This window comes from Marmota monax, unplaced genomic scaffold (assembly GCF_021218885.2).
Source record: "Marmota monax isolate L192 unplaced genomic scaffold, Marmota_monax_Labrador192_F-V1.1 WCK01_AAM20220418_F8-fsc00065, whole genome shotgun sequence".
Classification (NCBI taxonomy): Eukaryota; Metazoa; Chordata; class Mammalia; order Rodentia; family Sciuridae; genus Marmota; species Marmota monax.
In genome coordinates this window covers 7,809,936-7,827,572 of record NW_026694038.1, presented here as the reverse complement: position 1 = coordinate 7,827,572, position 17,637 = coordinate 7,809,936, and the positions used below count along the sequence as shown (strand labels likewise).

Sequence of the window (17,637 nt, the reverse complement as noted above, 5' to 3'; positions counted from 1 at the left end):
AAGTGATCTGAGAGAACTGCTTTCTCAATTGAGAATGATATTGTGGTTAGGAAGCAAGTATCTTAATGCTTAAGTATTTTGGTATCTCCAACTTATTCAAATGGCTTTACCAAAAAAAAGCCTATCTGCCAGCTGTGGTGGGTCCCATTTGTAATCCCAGTTACTGGGGAGGCTGAGGCGGGAGGATCACAAGTTCAAGGTTAGTCTGTGCAATGTAGCAATACTGTCTAAAAATAAAAAATAAAAAAGGCCCGGGTGTAGCTGAGTGATAAGAGTGCCCCTGGGTTCAAGAGTGTCCCTGGGTTCAATCGCTAGTACTGCCCAAAACCAAACAAAATCCCACAAATACCCCCCAAACACATAGCCTTTTTTTAAAAATTTGAGAGTTTTTCATAAATAAAGGATGTGAGTGAGGGGAAGAAATGATATCTTTTAAAAGCTCCTTAGCTAAGAGCAGTAACTTCTGATTGTTAACTTCAGTCTTCCTTTTGGGTTTATAGAACTGTTACTTTTCTTTAAAATTTTGCTGTTGCACACAAAATTATTCAGCTTAGCAGTCTCAACCCCACCCAAGTGCAAGCAGTTTTTTTTTTTTACTTTGTTAAACTTTTTTTTAATTGATTTAAAAAAAATGACAGCAGAAGGCATTACAATTCTTATTATACATATATGCCACAACTTTCATATCTGTTTTTATATAAAGTATGTTGACACCCAATTCGTGTCTTCATATATGTACTTTGGATAATGATGTCTATTTTATTCCACCATCCTTGCTAATCCCCTGCCCTATCTCTTTCCCTCCCACCCCTCTGCCCTATCTAGAATTCATTTATTCCCCCATGCTCCCCCTCCCTACCCCACTATGAGTCAGCCTCCTTATATCAGAGAAAACATTTGGCATTTGTTTCTTTGGGTTGGCTAACTTCACTTCACCAATGCCATCCATTTACCTGCAAATGCCATGATTTTATTCTTTTTTATTGCTGAGTAAAATTCCATTGTGTATATATGCCACATTTTTTTTATCCACTCATCCACTGAAGGGCATCTAGGTTGGCTGCACAGTTTAGCTATTGTGAATTGTGCTGCTATAAATTTTTTTTAAAAAATTGTTCTAATTAGCTGTACATGACAGTAGAATGCATTTTGACACATGATACATGGATGGAGTATAATTTCTCAGTCTTCTGGTGGTACATGATGTAGAACTCACAAAAATATGGAATGATTCATGAATTTGTGTGTCATTCTTGAGCAGGGGCCATGCCAATCTTCTCCTTATCATTCCAATTTTAGTACATGTGCTGCTAATCAAGCACATGCAAGTAGTTTTTAATCACACTTAAATTAATAATATGTAGCAACAACTTCAAGTTGGCCCCAGGAGACAAAAATCCAGTCACATAAAGTGCTTTACAGTCCTACAGTATTACACCGGTGCACATTCATTTTCAAATGGCAGAATAGTTTTTCATTTCCCCTCAGTTCTATCTGCATTAGGGCTGGTGTTTCTTTTTTACTAATATAACTCCAGACGGATTTTCTTCTGGCCCATTGTACACAACTTTAGGACTTTCAGAGGATTCTTTTTGCCCAACCACCTATCATTGAATTCTATTTCAATCTGCCTATATGTAAATATATATTTTTTTCCATGCTGGGGATCAAATCCAGGGCCTCACGTATGCCAGGCGAGAATTCTACCACTGAGCCACATACTTAGCCCTGTAAATATTTCTTGAAATTACTAATTTCAACCTGCAATTTAAAAAGCAAACCCAGTAAGAAACTCAGAATCACATTTTAATGCTCTTTCGTCATTACTCTGGGATGTAAAAATGATGCAGGTTCATTAGAGAACTGTGTGTACCAGGAAGCTCTGACATCATTTTAAAAGTGAGCACACCATGACAAGGCAGAGCTGTCGTTAATATTCAATATCCATCATACACACATTAAATGAGTTTAGTTTCTTTGCTACCAGGTTCTTGGAACGAGGCAGTTAACATGTCAATACTTCTCTATGATCCAGCAGTCTCAGGGGCTCCCAGGGTCAATGGGATTTCATTTATTTTTAGCAATTGTTGTCTGGTGTCCAGGAATGTGCTCATGTGATTTGAACGTTAACTGCTGGCTTGGGACAGGCGACCCAACTGTCTTCAGAAGAACGCCCGCAAAGGCGAGCAAGAGGGGGCCCGACCCGCGTGCCTCCCTTACCAAGATGGCTTCGGGCCCCGACCCGCCGGGCAGCCATCTTGGTGAAGGCGGGGGCAGCGGCGGCCGCGGGACAACGTTGGCCGGGGCGCCAGCTTCGAAGGTCACAATGAGAAAGTCACCAGGCAAGGGGGAGCGGAACCTTGCTGCAAGCCGGGCCCTTCTCGGCCCGGGGGCGCCCGGGGCGCTGCGCGACCGCTCACTCCACGTATGGCGAGGCGGCCAGCGCTCCGGCGCTGCCTACAGCTGCTGGCACCCTCGGCGGAGTCGACTCGGCGGGGCCGGGGGCGGAGGAACCCGGGCGCCGGCCACCGCGGCCCCCCCCGCGGCGCTCGGGCGGTGTGGCTCGCAGCCCAGGAGGAGCAGCGCCGGCGACGCGCGCGCCCGACTGCCGCCGGCGCAAGGTGAGCCCCCGCCCTCACCCCGCCCCCGCCGCTGCGCGCCCGCCGCAGGGAGCCAGAACGCCTAGGAGCCCCTACGCTCCGGGACTTGGCGGGAGGCGGTTTCGTCCCGGCCGCGCTTTCTCTGGCATCTGTGCTGCTTCTTCCCGGGTCTCTGTGTGGAGCAGTCCGCACTCCCTAGCCTAGGGCTGTTGGAGCGGAGCGTGCTGCGACCGCGTATCCTAGTCCCCAAGCCCTGCCTCCTGGAGATGCTGCACGTGTGAGTGGCAGGGCTTTATTTGAATTTCCGCACCTCGAGAGTTGCGGAGCCTGCTTCTCTGACGCTGACTGAGTGAAGAACTACAGTCTTCTTTCTGCCCCCTTTGGGAGAGTACCTGTCTGTGCAAATTACCAGGTTGCATCTTCACTGATCGGAATACAAGTGGGTGTATCTTCTTTTGGTTTATATGTAGGAATGGGTCTACAACTTCCTCAGAGCAACTTACTTATGCTTTATCTATAGTATGTATCGTCTAAAAATCCATTCCAACAGGGTTCTCCCCTTTTATCTTGAATAAGTGTAATTATTGAATCAGAATAGGAATGGGGGGGCAAGGGAAGGGGTGGTGGGAGGTAGTACTGTCTTGAGTTTTATGTTCAGTGGTTGTTGGCTTCTAAAATTGGGTGTTACTGCAGGCTTTTCAGAACACGAATTCAGGTAGTTCCCACCCCCCATGGAACTAGACATGGCCTTGATAGTTGCGTTTGCACGGGGCCCCCATGGTCTGCTGTATTATACCTCAGTTGAACCTGGAAAATATTAAGAGTGAGAAAAATTAACAGCCTTTTAAAGTCATTTAGTTCCTGCCTTTCCCTTTACTGTAGGTTCTGTATATGTTATAATATGACTTGCCCCGTTGGCTTTGGCTTAGCATGAAGTGTTTGCTATTGATAATTCTGTTTCATTTATTCAGAAAGTCACTCCTGAGATAGTTTACTGCAAATTAAGAAGTAATTTTCCATCGTTGTTAACAGATGGAAGTGTAACAGTTCCATTTCTATTTTGTTACATTGGCTATGATTTAGTAATACCAGCATCGTTTAGAAGGAAGTTATATAATCTTTAAAAAGAAAGATTACCCATGTCTCACAGTAGTCTGGTTTTGTTGCACGAAAATATTAGGTCTATTAAAGAAGGAATGTACAACAGGTATACTTATTTAAGATAAGAATCTAAGAAAGAGATTGGGGGATTAAAATGGGTTATGTCAACTGAAAATATAGCCATGATTTTCAAGGATTTTATTTTGTTAATATTTTGTCTGCAGGACTTCCTGCTGCAAGAATTATGGTAAGTCTCCAAGAGAGGAAAGAGCAAAATACTGAGTGTATTTCTCACACCCCTATTTTCCCTCACAATTCCAGATTATATTGGACAGATTCTACATTGTAAGCTTGAATGCTTAAATTAGTCCAGTTATGACTATATAAAGGACATTTTAACATAGGCATTTCACCATAGGGTTTTGTTTATACTTTGATACAGTCATCCTCATGTGCTTGTTTGTAAGGAGAATTATGTTACTTGGGTATTTGTGAGTTCAGAAAACTGAGAGGATTTTTATGAACATTCCATTTGCGTTTGGAAAAATAGTATTTTTCCTTTAATTTTGTTGTTTGATTTTGATTTCTCTTTGTAATGGTGGATAGCTCTGAATACTGTGGGTTTTTCCATTCATTTTCTACTCTGTGACTAAGGGTATGTCTGTATGGAGGGTTGTGTTGATCTGGGCATTTTAGATTTAGTACATAGAAGTGAAATCTTTTCATTGAAGTGTCATTAGGGAAATGAACTTTCCACATAAGTAATCATTAAGGAATATTTTTATTCTGAAGGTCTGTGTAAGCATGCATAAAACTGGCATAAAAATTCACTCATGTGATTTCCAGCATAAGGTTCAAGTACTATTTCATTCTACCTTCTTTAATCCTGAAGAATTATACACTCTTGTGGTTTATAGTACATGGCTCAGTTTGTCTTTTGAATTTGATACCCATTTATTGTGTATTTATGTTACTAACAGTGTTTCACAACAGATTATATATAATCAGATATCCTCAGGGCAGTTCTATGTCATAGATACAGTCTTCTTCCAACTTATCTGGTTAAATAATGTATTATAATTTTATCATTTACAAAGCTCTTTCACATATTTTTATATATTTACTTTTAGTTGACTTTATAGACTTAAGAATATGGGATTATTAACCCTATGCCAGGAAGAGGAAAACAGGAATCTGAGAGCATGGGAGATTTTAATGATTTGGACAAGGTTCTTTAGCTCAGCAGCCCCTGTTCTTGTTAGACAAGGGAACCGAAAAAGCTAAGGATGAGTAGTGTGCATCACTAATACATCTGGAGATGCATCCTAAACCTAGGTTGTGGACTATCTGTACCATTGGTCACAGAGGCTAGGGCTGGCATATAGATGGATGGATCAGCATAATTAAAAAGCTTGGTTAAAAAAACAACTCAACCCCTGTCTAGAACAATCTGTCTTTCCTCTTGAAGGCAGCAGATTTTTGTGTTTATCTAATTTGGGGACCTTCCCAGATTAACAGACAATAACATATTGATCAAACAATGAATGTTTGCAAAGTTCTGTGTGATTTTGTAGTTGTTTTGTTAAAAGAATAAAGTTATTGGGATAAAGAAAGTCCAAGCTCTCTCATTGTCATTAGCACCCCTTAAACTGGGCACATGCTTGTTGTTTTCCTTATGAGAAAACTATGCCAGGAAAATTGAAAGACAGCAATAATTTGTTTTTTAAAGAGTTTTCTTATTTTGAAGCTCCTTCGAATTGAGAAGATATTTATTTCAAGTTTCTGTGTTCATCCCTTTGGTTTGTTTAGAGAGCTCATAAAAAAACTAAGCTACCTCCTGAATATATGGTTAAATAACTTGATAAAGCTTCAAGAATTTCTGAACTCAAATTCCTTTTAAACTTGAGGCCTTAAGTAAAATACTCCACATGAGGTGAAATGTGTCATTTATCTTCTTATGCTGACTGTATGCTCTTTGGGAAATTTTCCTAAGCATAATTAAGCTGAGAGTATGGCTAATAGAGAGTCTAGGCTCCATCACCAGCCAGAGAGACCCTTTGGGTGGCGGATTACTCTCTGGACAGACTTGCTTTACCTGTAAAGAGTCATACAAATGATAACTTTTGTCTTGGAATATTCAGGTTGGAAGGGACTTTGAAGGGTATGTGCTTACCTCAGCTTTTAACTTGTCGATTGCCTATTTCTACCCTCATCAGAGTTTTAGCCTGTCACGATGCCTCAAAACTGCAATGTCAAATCTATTTTTTCCCCACCATTTCACAGAGATGAGATAAAGTTCTTGAGTAAATTGATTCCTTTCTCAGTCTTGCCTCATACAGTGTCTCAGTTTTCTCTGTAAGTGCACGTAATGAATATCATTACAATGAAGAATTTTACCTAAAACTTTTTATATTCTCAGCAACATTGTCTTGGTTAAGCATGGTTATGTAGAAGTTTGTAATTGCTTTTTTTTTTTTTTTACAGCCAATCAAATATTTTGAAACCATACTTAATAATAATGCTTCATATCTCTCTCTGCCTCTCTGTCTGCCTCCCACCACTCAGTGTGTGTGTGTGGGGGGGGGGGATTGGACCCAGAGGTGCTTTATTACTGAGCTACATACATTCCCAGCCCTTTTTATTTTTTTGAGACAGGATCTCTTGAAGTTGCTTAGGGCCCTGTTAAATTGCTGAGATTGACTTGAATTTTCAATCCTCCTGCCTCAGCCTCCTGAGATGCTGGGATTAGAGGTGTGTGCTACCATGCCTGGCTAATGCTTCATCTCTAATTCAGTATAAACTGCCCACAATTTTATAAGTTTTCTTGAAGACATACGTGCAATTTTATGGTACCCTAATGCATAGGACGACCAGCCTTCTAGGTTTTTGTAGGACTGAGGGGGCTCCCAGGATGCAGAACTTTCAATGTGAACACTAGAATCCCCAGGGACCAGATGCTTTGGTCTCCCTACCAGAAGTTGTCCTATCTATCTATCTATCTATTTCTCTATTTATTTATTTATATTTATTTATTTTTGAGTACTGGGGATTGATCTCTTTCTGGGGCATGACTAACAATTCTTCACAATTAGAAGGATAAAATGCCAGGTCATTTTATGTTATATGCTGGCTGAATGCAGACACCTTTTCAAATCAAGAGGAGTATGTTCAAGGTACCAGGTATATTTTTTGTTTTTATGACTGAAATATATAATCAATTTATTATTTGTTGATGATTATTTTTAATTTTAAATTAGAACAATTGAGTTATTAATTAAAATAGCTAAATCACTTGAAGCTGTCTCCATGTAAAATTAAAGGGATTATTTTTATGAGGAAAGTGCTATTTATTGTCTACTAAAAGCTTTTTACTTCGAAAAGAAAAAAAAAAAAAGAGAGAAAAAATTCTTAAAAGCAAAAAAGGCTAGCCTTGTTAGTGAGACCACAACCATTAACTAAATGATACCAATTTAGAATGTAGTTAACTGCTCAGGAGACATTTATTGAATTTTATTTGTAGATTCAACATGTACTTGGAAAGAGCATGGGCTTGGCATCTGATCAACTTGGGTTGCTAGATTTTTGACTTAATGCAAGCTACTAAACTCTGTGAACCTCTGTTACATCATTTGTATGTAATTTGAGGATACTGATATCTACCTTGTAGAAATATTGTGAAGATTAATGAGATTGTATGCTCACACATATACATAATATATCAAGTGCTTGGCACATAGTAAATGCTTAATAATTGATAAAGGATACAATTATGTGTGTTACTCAGTGTACCCATGGTTTGAATTAGGAAGGCTGTGTTTTGGGAGATTATTACCTTTAGGGTTGTATATGTGTGTGTTACTGGGGATGGAACCCAGGGCCTCATACATGCTAGGAAAGCCCTCTACCCCTTAGCAGCAATCCAGCTCAAACTTTTAATGTTTTTATAGCTCCCTTAAACTTCTCAGTTATGGCAGATATATCAGTTAAGATTAGTTTGAGGCAGGTTAAAAGATTGCTCAAATATGTTTTCTCCTCTGAAGAGAAGTGCGGAGTTAGTACAGGCTTAGTCTGGTGGACCCTCAAGTCCTTCCATGTCTCCTCTATGCCATTGCAACAATGTGGCTAAAGATGGCTACCAGTAGCAAGATCTGGAGGAATCAGGAGTTCCTGCCTTTTCTTTAAGGAAACTCCTGGAAGTGCTATATATGACTTGTGCTGGGAACACACTGGTCAGTGTCACCAACATGGCCATCCCTCACTGGAAGGCTGGGGAGTGTAGTCACTGTCCCTGAGGAGAAAGAGGAGACTAGATTTTTTTATGATAGGCACCTTCTAGTCTTTGCTACTCTATAACCATGTCACCACCACAGAATCCACTCACTCAGCTCTGACTTTTCAGTGAGTGGGGATGCTCTTTGTTGACTTTTGTGCCTCTGACCTTCAGTTACTTTTGCTTCTCCTATTATTTGATTCCCTACAGGTGATTAAAAAAGAAAGAAAGAAAGAAAGAAAGAAAGAAAGAAAGAAAGAAAGAAAGAAAGAAAGAAAGAAAGAACTATACCTCCATGAAGAGCGATAGGGAGTTTGAACTCCTGTTCTTCATTTGTTCATTCTGTGAATATTTGTTGAACACTTGTGCACAGGTTGTGATGGGTTGTTATACACAGCGTGAATCATTACTGGTTGTATTCCCTCCCTTCTCCCCTCCTTTCCTCTCTCCCTTCCTTCTTGGCTTCCTGGGAGCACAGAGTAGAATTGACTCTGATGGATTGGGTACAAGTCTGTGACCTGTCACTTTGTATATAGCAAGGTAGTCTTCCTAGTCCTAGTGCTGTGTAGCAGTCTCAGTATGCCACCTCTTTAGATTTGAGTGTGGGACAGGTAGGAAGGTTAGCTTTATGGTGGGCGGCTGGCAGACTAGCATAAATTGTAGGGTACCAGAAAGTCTCGTTGACTTTCCTACTTTGTGCTGATGACTTAAAAACACAGTAGTGGTTCGTATTCCTGCCTGTATGTCAGAATCTTCCACAGAACTTTTAAAAACTCCCCGAGGATCACCTCACACCCCAGCCCCGCCACATTTTCATTCAGTAGACTCAGGTGTAGTTTAAAGAGCTCCGCAGATAATTTTGATGTACAGCCAGCATCAAGAGTCACAGGCTTAAGACTTTGTATCTAGTTGGCTAAGAAATATTCTTCTATAGGGAGGAATATTAGTCACATATGGAGATCAGATCCTTCCCTGACAAGCAGTTTTCACTGCAGAGAGGAGGTGGGAGGAGCTCTGAGGTTAGTATCTATGGCTTGGGTAGGAAGGGTAAGACACTGAAATGCCTTAGGGACAAATTTAGTTACATATGATTTATCTGGAGCTGATCTTTCTTGCCTTTTTATCTCTTCCTATTGGGGAAAATTTTCCTTTGAGTAAAAGAACTACCTTAACTGGGGCTTTAAGCACTGGGGAAAGTGCTGGGTACTTGTGGTCAGCATTAGTATTTAGTTTGCAATTTTTGCTCCTGAGGGCAGTGAGGGGAGATAAAGAGAGGTGGGGTAGAGTGGATGATTATTTTCAGAAACAGAAGACTATCAGTGATTATGAGAGTCTCCTGGTGAACCAGGAGGGCTGGTGAGGCCACAGGAGCTATGGGGTTGGTTAGGAATCTCATGGAATTGTTCTTTTCTGTTTGTTTTAAGATTTGTGTGAGTTTCAGGAAGACCAGGCCTTCTCTTATTCAAATATAAGAACAAAAAACACATTCCACAGTTTGTTCCATTGCTTTTATCCCATATACCTCATTAGTGTAGAAATTTTAAATGGTATACGTATCCCATTAACATTTATTAAATAGTGTTTGTAGTGTGGTAAAACAATGGTTTTTATAATCATTGAGGACTTGTATGCACCAGATACTGAGCTAAGATATATGAAACTAGGGCTTAGAAGGGAAGACAAGGGGAACAGTTAGAGATATTTATTTAAAAAAAAATTTTAATCCCTGTGCCCTTTTCCTGGTAATGTGGTTTTTCTTGATAACTGAGTCAAGCACATTTTAATTATGTTCATTTTTAATATGCTTTTATAATTTACTACATACTTCCTGCTGTTCTTAAATAGAGGATACTGAATTGAACTCAGGGGTCACAAAGTCCTTTGAACCTCAGGATTCCATTAGTTGACCTTTGGGGCTGCCTCCAGGCCTACTCTGTGCTAAGGAGGCAGGAGATGGTAAGCAGGGTCTGGCCCCAGGGAGGACCCCAGGCCTTGTTTCCTTGTAAAAACCCCCACTGTCGGCTTTGTTTTTTCTCATTTACCCTTTGCTCACAAAGGATGGGCCAGGCATGACATCTAGAGCAGAATAACAAGTTTGCCCTTTTGGCAATTCATTCAGGCTCAAGTAACCTCTCTAGTTACTTTTTCTTTTGGTCTTCCTCTCTGTTGACATCAGGGGCCCTTTAACTTGTTGACCACATTCAGAAGATTATGTGCCTCTTCGGTGTCACTGACAGTCTGGATCACAGAACTGATTATGTCAGGGCAAACCACTCAGCACAGGAGGAGGAGGGTTCCTGGCTGTTCTGAGGATTTGGGCCAATGGGTTTTGAAAAAATGTCTTATTCTAGCATTATGACTTATTATGCCACTTTTTTATTATTCAGAGCCAACCCTTCTAGAAATATGATAGTAAGCCACAATCTGTGAGGTTGCTTATGATTTTTTCCCCTACAGGACTTTGAATTCCTGGAGGTCAAAGGCTCCATATTCTCCACAGCACCCCGAGAGCTAGAACTTAAATAAAGTAGACATTTGAACAATGTTTGTTAAACATGACTTTACAATGATTTAAGTAGGGGCACTCACAAATTGTCAGATTCTTATGTATACAGTCGAAAGTGTACTGAATGTTTGTATCAAATATCATTTCATGCCCTGAATAACCTCCTGGTCTACCTGATATACCCGTGAAATGACACTTTTTTTTTTTTCCCAGTAGATAACGTTGCTGTTCTTAGGTGAAAATACTTTGCTTATCCCTTGCCAGTTCAGTGTGGGGCAAGTGGCAGGACCTGAGCTACTGTCCCAGGAACTTCCTTTGAGGGAGTAGAAACTGGAGGGGACAGGTGTTGCGTGGCCTACGCTGACTTTTGGTGTAGCCAAAGGTTGTTAGAATCTAAGAAGTGGAAGGGGCCTTAGAGATATAGCCCAGGCCTCTCCATTTTTTTTTTTTTTTTTTTTTAGGTGGACACAATATCTTTACTTTACATTTATGTGGTACTGAGAATTTAACTCAGTGCTTCTCGCATGCTAGGCAAGTGGGCTACCACTTGAGCCACATCCCCAGCCCCGGGCCTCTCCTTTTATAGATAAGTGAAAGTGAGTCTCTGATACATAAGTGACTTTTTAAAGGCTACTGAAATCAGTAGAATAAGAGTTGGAGCCAAAACAGCCAAAGAAAGAGTTAAACTGTGCACTGGTTTTCTCTTTCATTATCCTTTCTCTCCAGTACCTAGAAAGACACTTATTGTTTCATTCTTTTCCTCCTGGGTCATGCTTTATACAGGAAGCTTTTCTTTTGCATAATTAATTAATACAAAGTCAGCAGAGAGAAAGAATACCACATTTTGGAAGCATATTTTTTTTTTGTTAATTCTTGGATTAGGAATAGTGAATGAGCATTTAAAGATCATCTAGCATATTTGGTATATATTTTCAAGCTCTGTAGGCATCAATTTTGTCTTCTTTCCTCCCCATCTTCCCCCAGATTTTTCAACTACACAGTTCTGCATGTTATTTCAGTATTATTGATTATACCCAAAATGAATGTACAGTTTGTATTTGGTGTTATTTTTGAGGTATTAAAGAGGGAATAACTATGTCATCTCATTAAACATTTTATGTACATTTTCTAAATTTTCCATAATATGACATTTTAATTTGATTATCCTAAGGATTTCACTTGTATACTGTTAATAGTATTTTTAAAAAGACTTTGTTCTTAAGCTTGTTGTTTACTTTGTGTTATAACAATCTTAGAACAATTTAGGAAAAACTTCTTTTTTTTTTTTTTAAATCTTTTTTTTAATGCCTCTGCTTTTATTTATTTATTTTTATGTGGTGCTGAGGATCGAACCCAGGGCCTCCCACACACTAGGCGAGTGCTCTACCGCTGAGCCATAACCCCAGCCCCAGAAAAACTTCTGATTGTAGTTGAAGCACCTAGAGTGTTGATATATTTTGGTGACTTTTAAAAATCTGTTGAGAGCCTGCAAAATATGACTTTTAGTTTAATGTATTGACTTTTATCTAATAACTATGAATTTTCAAAGCCTTTGGTGATTTGTGGTCAAGAGCATTTGTTAGCCTTGATTACTTTTTGAAAGAAAATGGGTTCTCAAATTTGTATCCTAAAGAATTGAATTGTATTTAGCATTCATTCTTTTCTAAACTCTCTATTTAGTCTAATAAGCTTTTGGTTAGTTAGCATTTTCATTGTGAATTATTTGTCTCAAGTAATTTTTTGTCTTATAGATGAATATGGCATGAGGCCAATTTAAAGTTTCTTTTAAATAATGGGAAATACTGTAATTTTTTACAAGAGATAAAGAAACATACTTTTATAGTCTTGTTACATAAAATTATTAAGGAAGAAAAATGGAAAAATTTTAGTAACCTCAGTTTTTCTTTGTGTGTGTGGGTGGTACTGGGTATTGAACCCAGGGCACTCTACCTCTGAGCTACATCTCCATTCCGTTTTTTTTTTTTTTTTTTTTTTTTGAGACAGGGTCTTACTGAGTTGCCCAGGCTGACCTTGAACTTGCTTTCTCCTGCCTCAGGCTTCTGATGAACTGTGATTATAGGTGTGTACCACTCTGCCTGGTTATGTTTTTAAATCTATCTATAATTCTAGAATATCTTTCACCTGAAAACAACTCACATGGATCAGAAAGTTCTGTTTACCATGTTTTCTTTACTCTCCTACTGAACATAAGTAGTGGTAAAGATAACAATTGGTGTATTTTGTAGCACCTTGAATCACTAACTCAGTCCTTCAAGAAGATATTTAGAGGTTATCATCTTTATTTAACAGATGAGTAAGCCCAAGTTCAGAGAGGTTGAGTTTATCCCCCCAAGCTAACACCTCTAGATAATAGTAGGACTGGAGTCCTGTTTCTTCCCTCCCAACTAATGTTCTTTTCACTCTTGTGAAGATAAATCTGTTGGTGAGGTATATTGAGTTATATTATATATATGTGTGTTGAACTATGTACTGTGCATGGACATTTATTCTGATTTTTTTTTGGCGGGATGAGTGGTGGTGGTGGTACTAGGGATTGAATTCAGAGGCACTCGGCCACTGAGCCCCATCCCTAGCCCAATTTTGTATTTTATTTAGAGACAGGGTCTCACTGAGTTGCTTAGCACTTCGCCATTGCTGAGGTTGACTTTGAACTCACTGGTGATTCTCCCTAGAGAATCTCAGCCTCCCCATCTGACTGGATTACAGGCAGGTGCCACTGTGCCCGGCTCTGATATAATTTTTACTCAATAATTGTTGTACAAGTTGTTATAACTTTTGTTTAGTGTACTCCTTGGCACTGTATAATAAACTTTCTATTTGTTTTCCTTTAGCTTCTTAGCAAACTGGTTAAATTAATAAAGTGAGGTAAAAATGAAATTCGGGGTAAACAATGCAGAACTTTCTTGGTATGTGGATGTTTGTGTCTGCCTCCCTCAGTAAGTTCTCCCTTTCATTGTCTAGTGTGTTTCCCATGCTTGGACATACCTGCCTCCCACCAGTTCTTTCAGTGTCTGTGGGGTCTTACATGATGTCTGGTGGAAAGTGAGAGATGGGAAGAGTTCCATTTTACTCTACTGAAGCCCTTGGCAGACGTTTCAGTGAACTGCAGTGGTTTTGTTAGCTATGTTATCTTGCAGTGTGGTCAAAGGATCCTTTTCTAGCTGAGTGCAGTGGTGCATGCCTATAGTCCCAGCTATTTGGGAGGTTGATGTGGGAGGATCACTTGAGCTCAGGAGTTTGAGGCCAAACTGGGTGACATAGTAAGAGCTTGTCTCAAAACAAAAACAACAACAAAAAAGGAAACTTCTCTTCGATAAAAATAAGGAAAGAAAATACAGAATTCTAAATTTAATATTATTCTATCAGATATCTGAAAATACAGTTCTGAATACTTCTCAAATTTAATGTCAGTGTCTTGATTGTTCTGTAAATGGATGGTCACTCAATTAGGATTTATTGAATGTCTATTCTAAGAATGCTGATTTGCTACTTTATAATTTATGGATATGTTGAAATCCCAAACATGTTGTACTGTTATGATTTTTTTCTTTAACTTTTTCATTAACTTTTAAATGATAAAGCAGTACATTCAATTCTAGGGAGTTGGCAAGTCTTAAATGTCAAAGAAAGAAAGCATGAAACATTTGCTTTTTTAATAGAGAATTCTTGTTTTTGGAAAGCATTTTGCCCATGTGTGCAGTTATTGAAGTAAAATATTTGTACTTGGCTGACTTCTCTTCACCAAATGTCACAGTCCAGACCCCTTTTTGGTTAAAGACCCAGGGGTTGAGTCCTTATGCAATTAAATAAGCAACTAATATTCAAAGAAATGTAGAGAATGTGCTTGATAATTACTGGATGGAATTTATGTTGTCCTTTTTATAATAAATTGTCCTTTTTATAATAAAGTTGGTTAGTTACTATCAGGAGCATACATACAACTCATTCTTCTACTAGTTTTTATGTCATCTTACCTTTGGTGTTTATAGGTGGTATTACAGATGGTGAGGGTGTTGATCTATCCACTAACAGAGTGACCACAAGACCGATGTTGGTGAGCAGACCTCTATGACCTGGCTCTCAGGTTCCCTATGTCTCTGTGGGCGGAAGTTTAGTTCGTTACTGAGGCACATGTTGGCAGAGCTTGTCCTTCTGCACATTCACTGAATGGACTTCTTCTGGCAGAACCAGTCCAGATTGTCAGGGTTCAGGGTTCTACGTGCTTCTGCTCCTTTCCATTATTTCACTTACGAAGCATGGTGTGAAATGGTGCTTTGTGGTATCATATTTTGTTTTGCCTGACATGTATCTTAGTAATACATAATCTGTGAATATCCATTTTTACACACTCCCTCTTCCTGTCCTACAGATATTAAAAAATCATATGCAAAGGCCCCATGATGGCATTTGATGCCCCTAAGGGAGGAGCACTATGCATCTGAGAAAGTAAGATCATGGCTATGTGTTTAGAGCAGAGGTGGGGAGGGCAGGGCCAGAAACCCAGACCCTTGTGAGCCATCTTACTGACCTTTGGTTGCCAAGCAGAAGGGACCCTTTGGACGTTTTTTCCTTTTGGGTTTGTTGTTTGTGTCAGATTTGTCTTTGTAAAGTCATCCCCTAAGACAATTTTGTGTAGATTTCTGCAGGGAGGATGGGAAGGTGGTGAGAGAGGATAGTCATTTGGTATGGGGACCTGTTTCCATGGAGTGGATGGGATGTAAGAAAATGGAAGTAGCAGGAATAAACAGTTTTGAAAAACCATGTTATTTTGGGAAAAAACAGATCACTGAACCCATGTTGCTCTCCTGTTTTACTCTCCAGGCTTTCAAGCAGGCTCCTTATGTCTCTGGGCTGTTCTCAATTCACTACCCCCAAAGCAGGCTGGCTCCCAGGGTAATGTATGTCTGCTGGGCGGGTCAGTGAGTAACATTCTTTTGGATTTTTTTTTTTTTTTTGATACTAAAGATTGAACCCAGAGGTGCTCTACCACTGAGCACATCCCCAGCCTTTTTTTTTTTTTAAATTTTGAGACAGGGTCTTGCTAAGTTGCTAAGGCTGGCCTTGAGCTTGTGATCCTCCTGCGTTAGCCTTCTAAGTCACTGGGCTTACAGGTATGTGCCACCACACCTGGCCATCCTCTTGGATTCTTGCATCCCCATGATCTGAAAGTGACTGGGTCAGAAATCCAACTTGATCAGTGAGGCTGCCATTTCTGATCCCTCCCACTCTATAATGCACCCCCACCACCTGCTCTACAAAGAGTCCAGAAATTCATGACCATCTGAATACTCTCAAGATTTACTGACTCAACTTCTTGACTCTTGCATTTATTCTGTTTTTTTTTTCTTCCTGTCACTACCTCGTTGTCTTTCAACTAGGCTATTTACTTCTGAGTGCTTCAATTAAAGAAATGGGGATTATAATATCTACCTTGAGGGTTTGGACTTAATTATAACCCAAGAAAAGGGATTCTGTGGGAGCTGAGATACCTCACTCAGATCCCTTTAAAATTCTCACAGTAATTAAAGAATTTAGATGTCTGGCCAGTTAACAGGGTTAGAGAAAAAGGAATTGGCATTGTATGTGTCAAACACTTTATGTACATTATATCAGTTAATCCTTTGAAACCTCCACAAATAGGCAGGCATTTTACAGGTGAGAAAATGGAGAATTAGAAAGGTTATTTGTCCAAGATATATAGCTTGTTAGGCACTTGCTCAGATGTTAGGCATTCCTGCAGGCAGCAGTGAGTGCTTTAGCTTTTGGTTGCTGTGGTTTCTTTTCTTCATGGTGATTATTCCCCAGGCTATAGACTATTTACTCTAAAGTTTGGGAAAAAAAGTTTTGGTTTAGCATACGTGTACTTTCTGGGGTTTGTGTTCTTTCCCTTTTTCTGCTGGGCAGTATTTCTATTTAATCCCCATTGAAGCCACAAAAATAATAATTGACTTTCTGTTACTGTGCTTATTTTCTTAGGGTTATAAAGTGTGTTATATGTATGTACTGTAGGTAAACCAACTAAGCAGAAAGCAAATGTTTGTTTAACAGAAGAGGAAAGAAATGATATTCATGGCAGATTAAATTCATATTCTTTTTTTTTTTAAAGAGAGAGAGAGAGAGAGAGAGAGAGAATTTTTTTAATATTTATTTTTCAGTTTTGGGTGACACAACATCTTTATTTTATTTTATGTGGTGCTGAGGATCGAACCCAGCGCCCCACGCATGCCAGGCGAACGCGCTACTGCTTGAGCCACATCCCCAGCCCCAAATTTATACTCTTAATACATTTGTCACTGTGTGATATATCTGTAGTCTTGAATAGTTCACATTCAGGGATTTCAATGCCTTGAGTCAAGTAGTCAGTAGTGGTAGATGTAGTAGCCGTAAGGACAAAGTCATTGACAACAGTCAACATTGAGCTGTTGCCAAGTGTATGTGTCACTCTGTCTCCAAATGCTTTACTTGTTTTACCTGCTCAGTAACCCTGAGGGCAGGTAACATTTTAATCCCTATTTTATAGTTGAGGAAATAAAGGAACAGAGAGGTAGAAAACTTGTCCACAGTCACGTAGTTAGAATACATACTACACCAAGTTGGCAGTTCTGAGTCTGAATTAATTCAGATTTATATTGTTAATCAGTTAAATATATTATTGAAATATATGTCAATGTGTTATCTCCTTTCCTGGGACTTGACTCAACTCCAAGGGTGTTGGTATCGGGTTATTTCAGCATAAAAATTCCTAGGCCAAGTGGGGTTATGTGTGTTATGGTGTAGATATGAGATGACCCCCAAAAGCTATGACTTAGACAATGTAAGAAGGTTTAGAATTGAAGTGATTGCAATAGCTAAATTATGGAACCAACCTAGATGCCCTTCAGTAGATGAATGGATAGGGAAACTTTGGTATATATACACAATGGAATATTACTAAGAATTAAAAGAGAATAAAACCATGGCATTTGCAGGTAAATGGATGAAGTTGGAGAATATAATGCTAAGTGAAGCAAGCCAATCCCCAAAAAACAAAGGCTGAAAGTTTTCTTTGATGTGAGGGTGCAGCCTCATAAAAGCGACTGGGGGTGGAGCATGGGAGGAATGGAGGAACTTTAGATAGGGCAAAGGGGAGGGAGGGGAAA

General features: G+C 39.5%; 1 protein-coding gene and 1 non-coding gene across 5 annotated transcripts in view; one reads left to right on the top strand and one right to left on the bottom strand.

The window, feature by feature from the left end:
* Positions 1-1,216: 1,216 nt before the first annotated feature.
* Positions 1,217-1,322, bottom strand: LOC124106548 (U6 spliceosomal RNA). Its single transcript, XR_006856092.1, has one exon. It is a non-coding gene; the product is annotated as a U6 spliceosomal RNA (small nuclear RNA).
* Positions 1,323-2,503: 1,181 nt separating this feature from the next.
* Napepld (N-acyl phosphatidylethanolamine phospholipase D) overlaps positions 2,504-17,637 on the top strand; it is a 39,502-nt gene continuing 24,368 nt past the window's right edge. For 2 of the 4 annotated variants that reach the window (XM_046464083.2, XM_058585500.1), the window contains exon 1: positions 2,661-3,039. Coding sequence is in view for 1 of the 4 variants with exons in the window: in XM_046464082.2 (XP_046320038.1) it covers positions 2,867-2,877 (11 nt within the window). In the remaining 3 variants the exon portion in view is untranslated. Of the gene's footprint in view, positions 2,622-2,660; positions 3,040-17,637 lie in introns of those variants that run through there. The other 2 variants (XM_046464081.2, XM_046464082.2) reach the window with 2 other exon arrangements.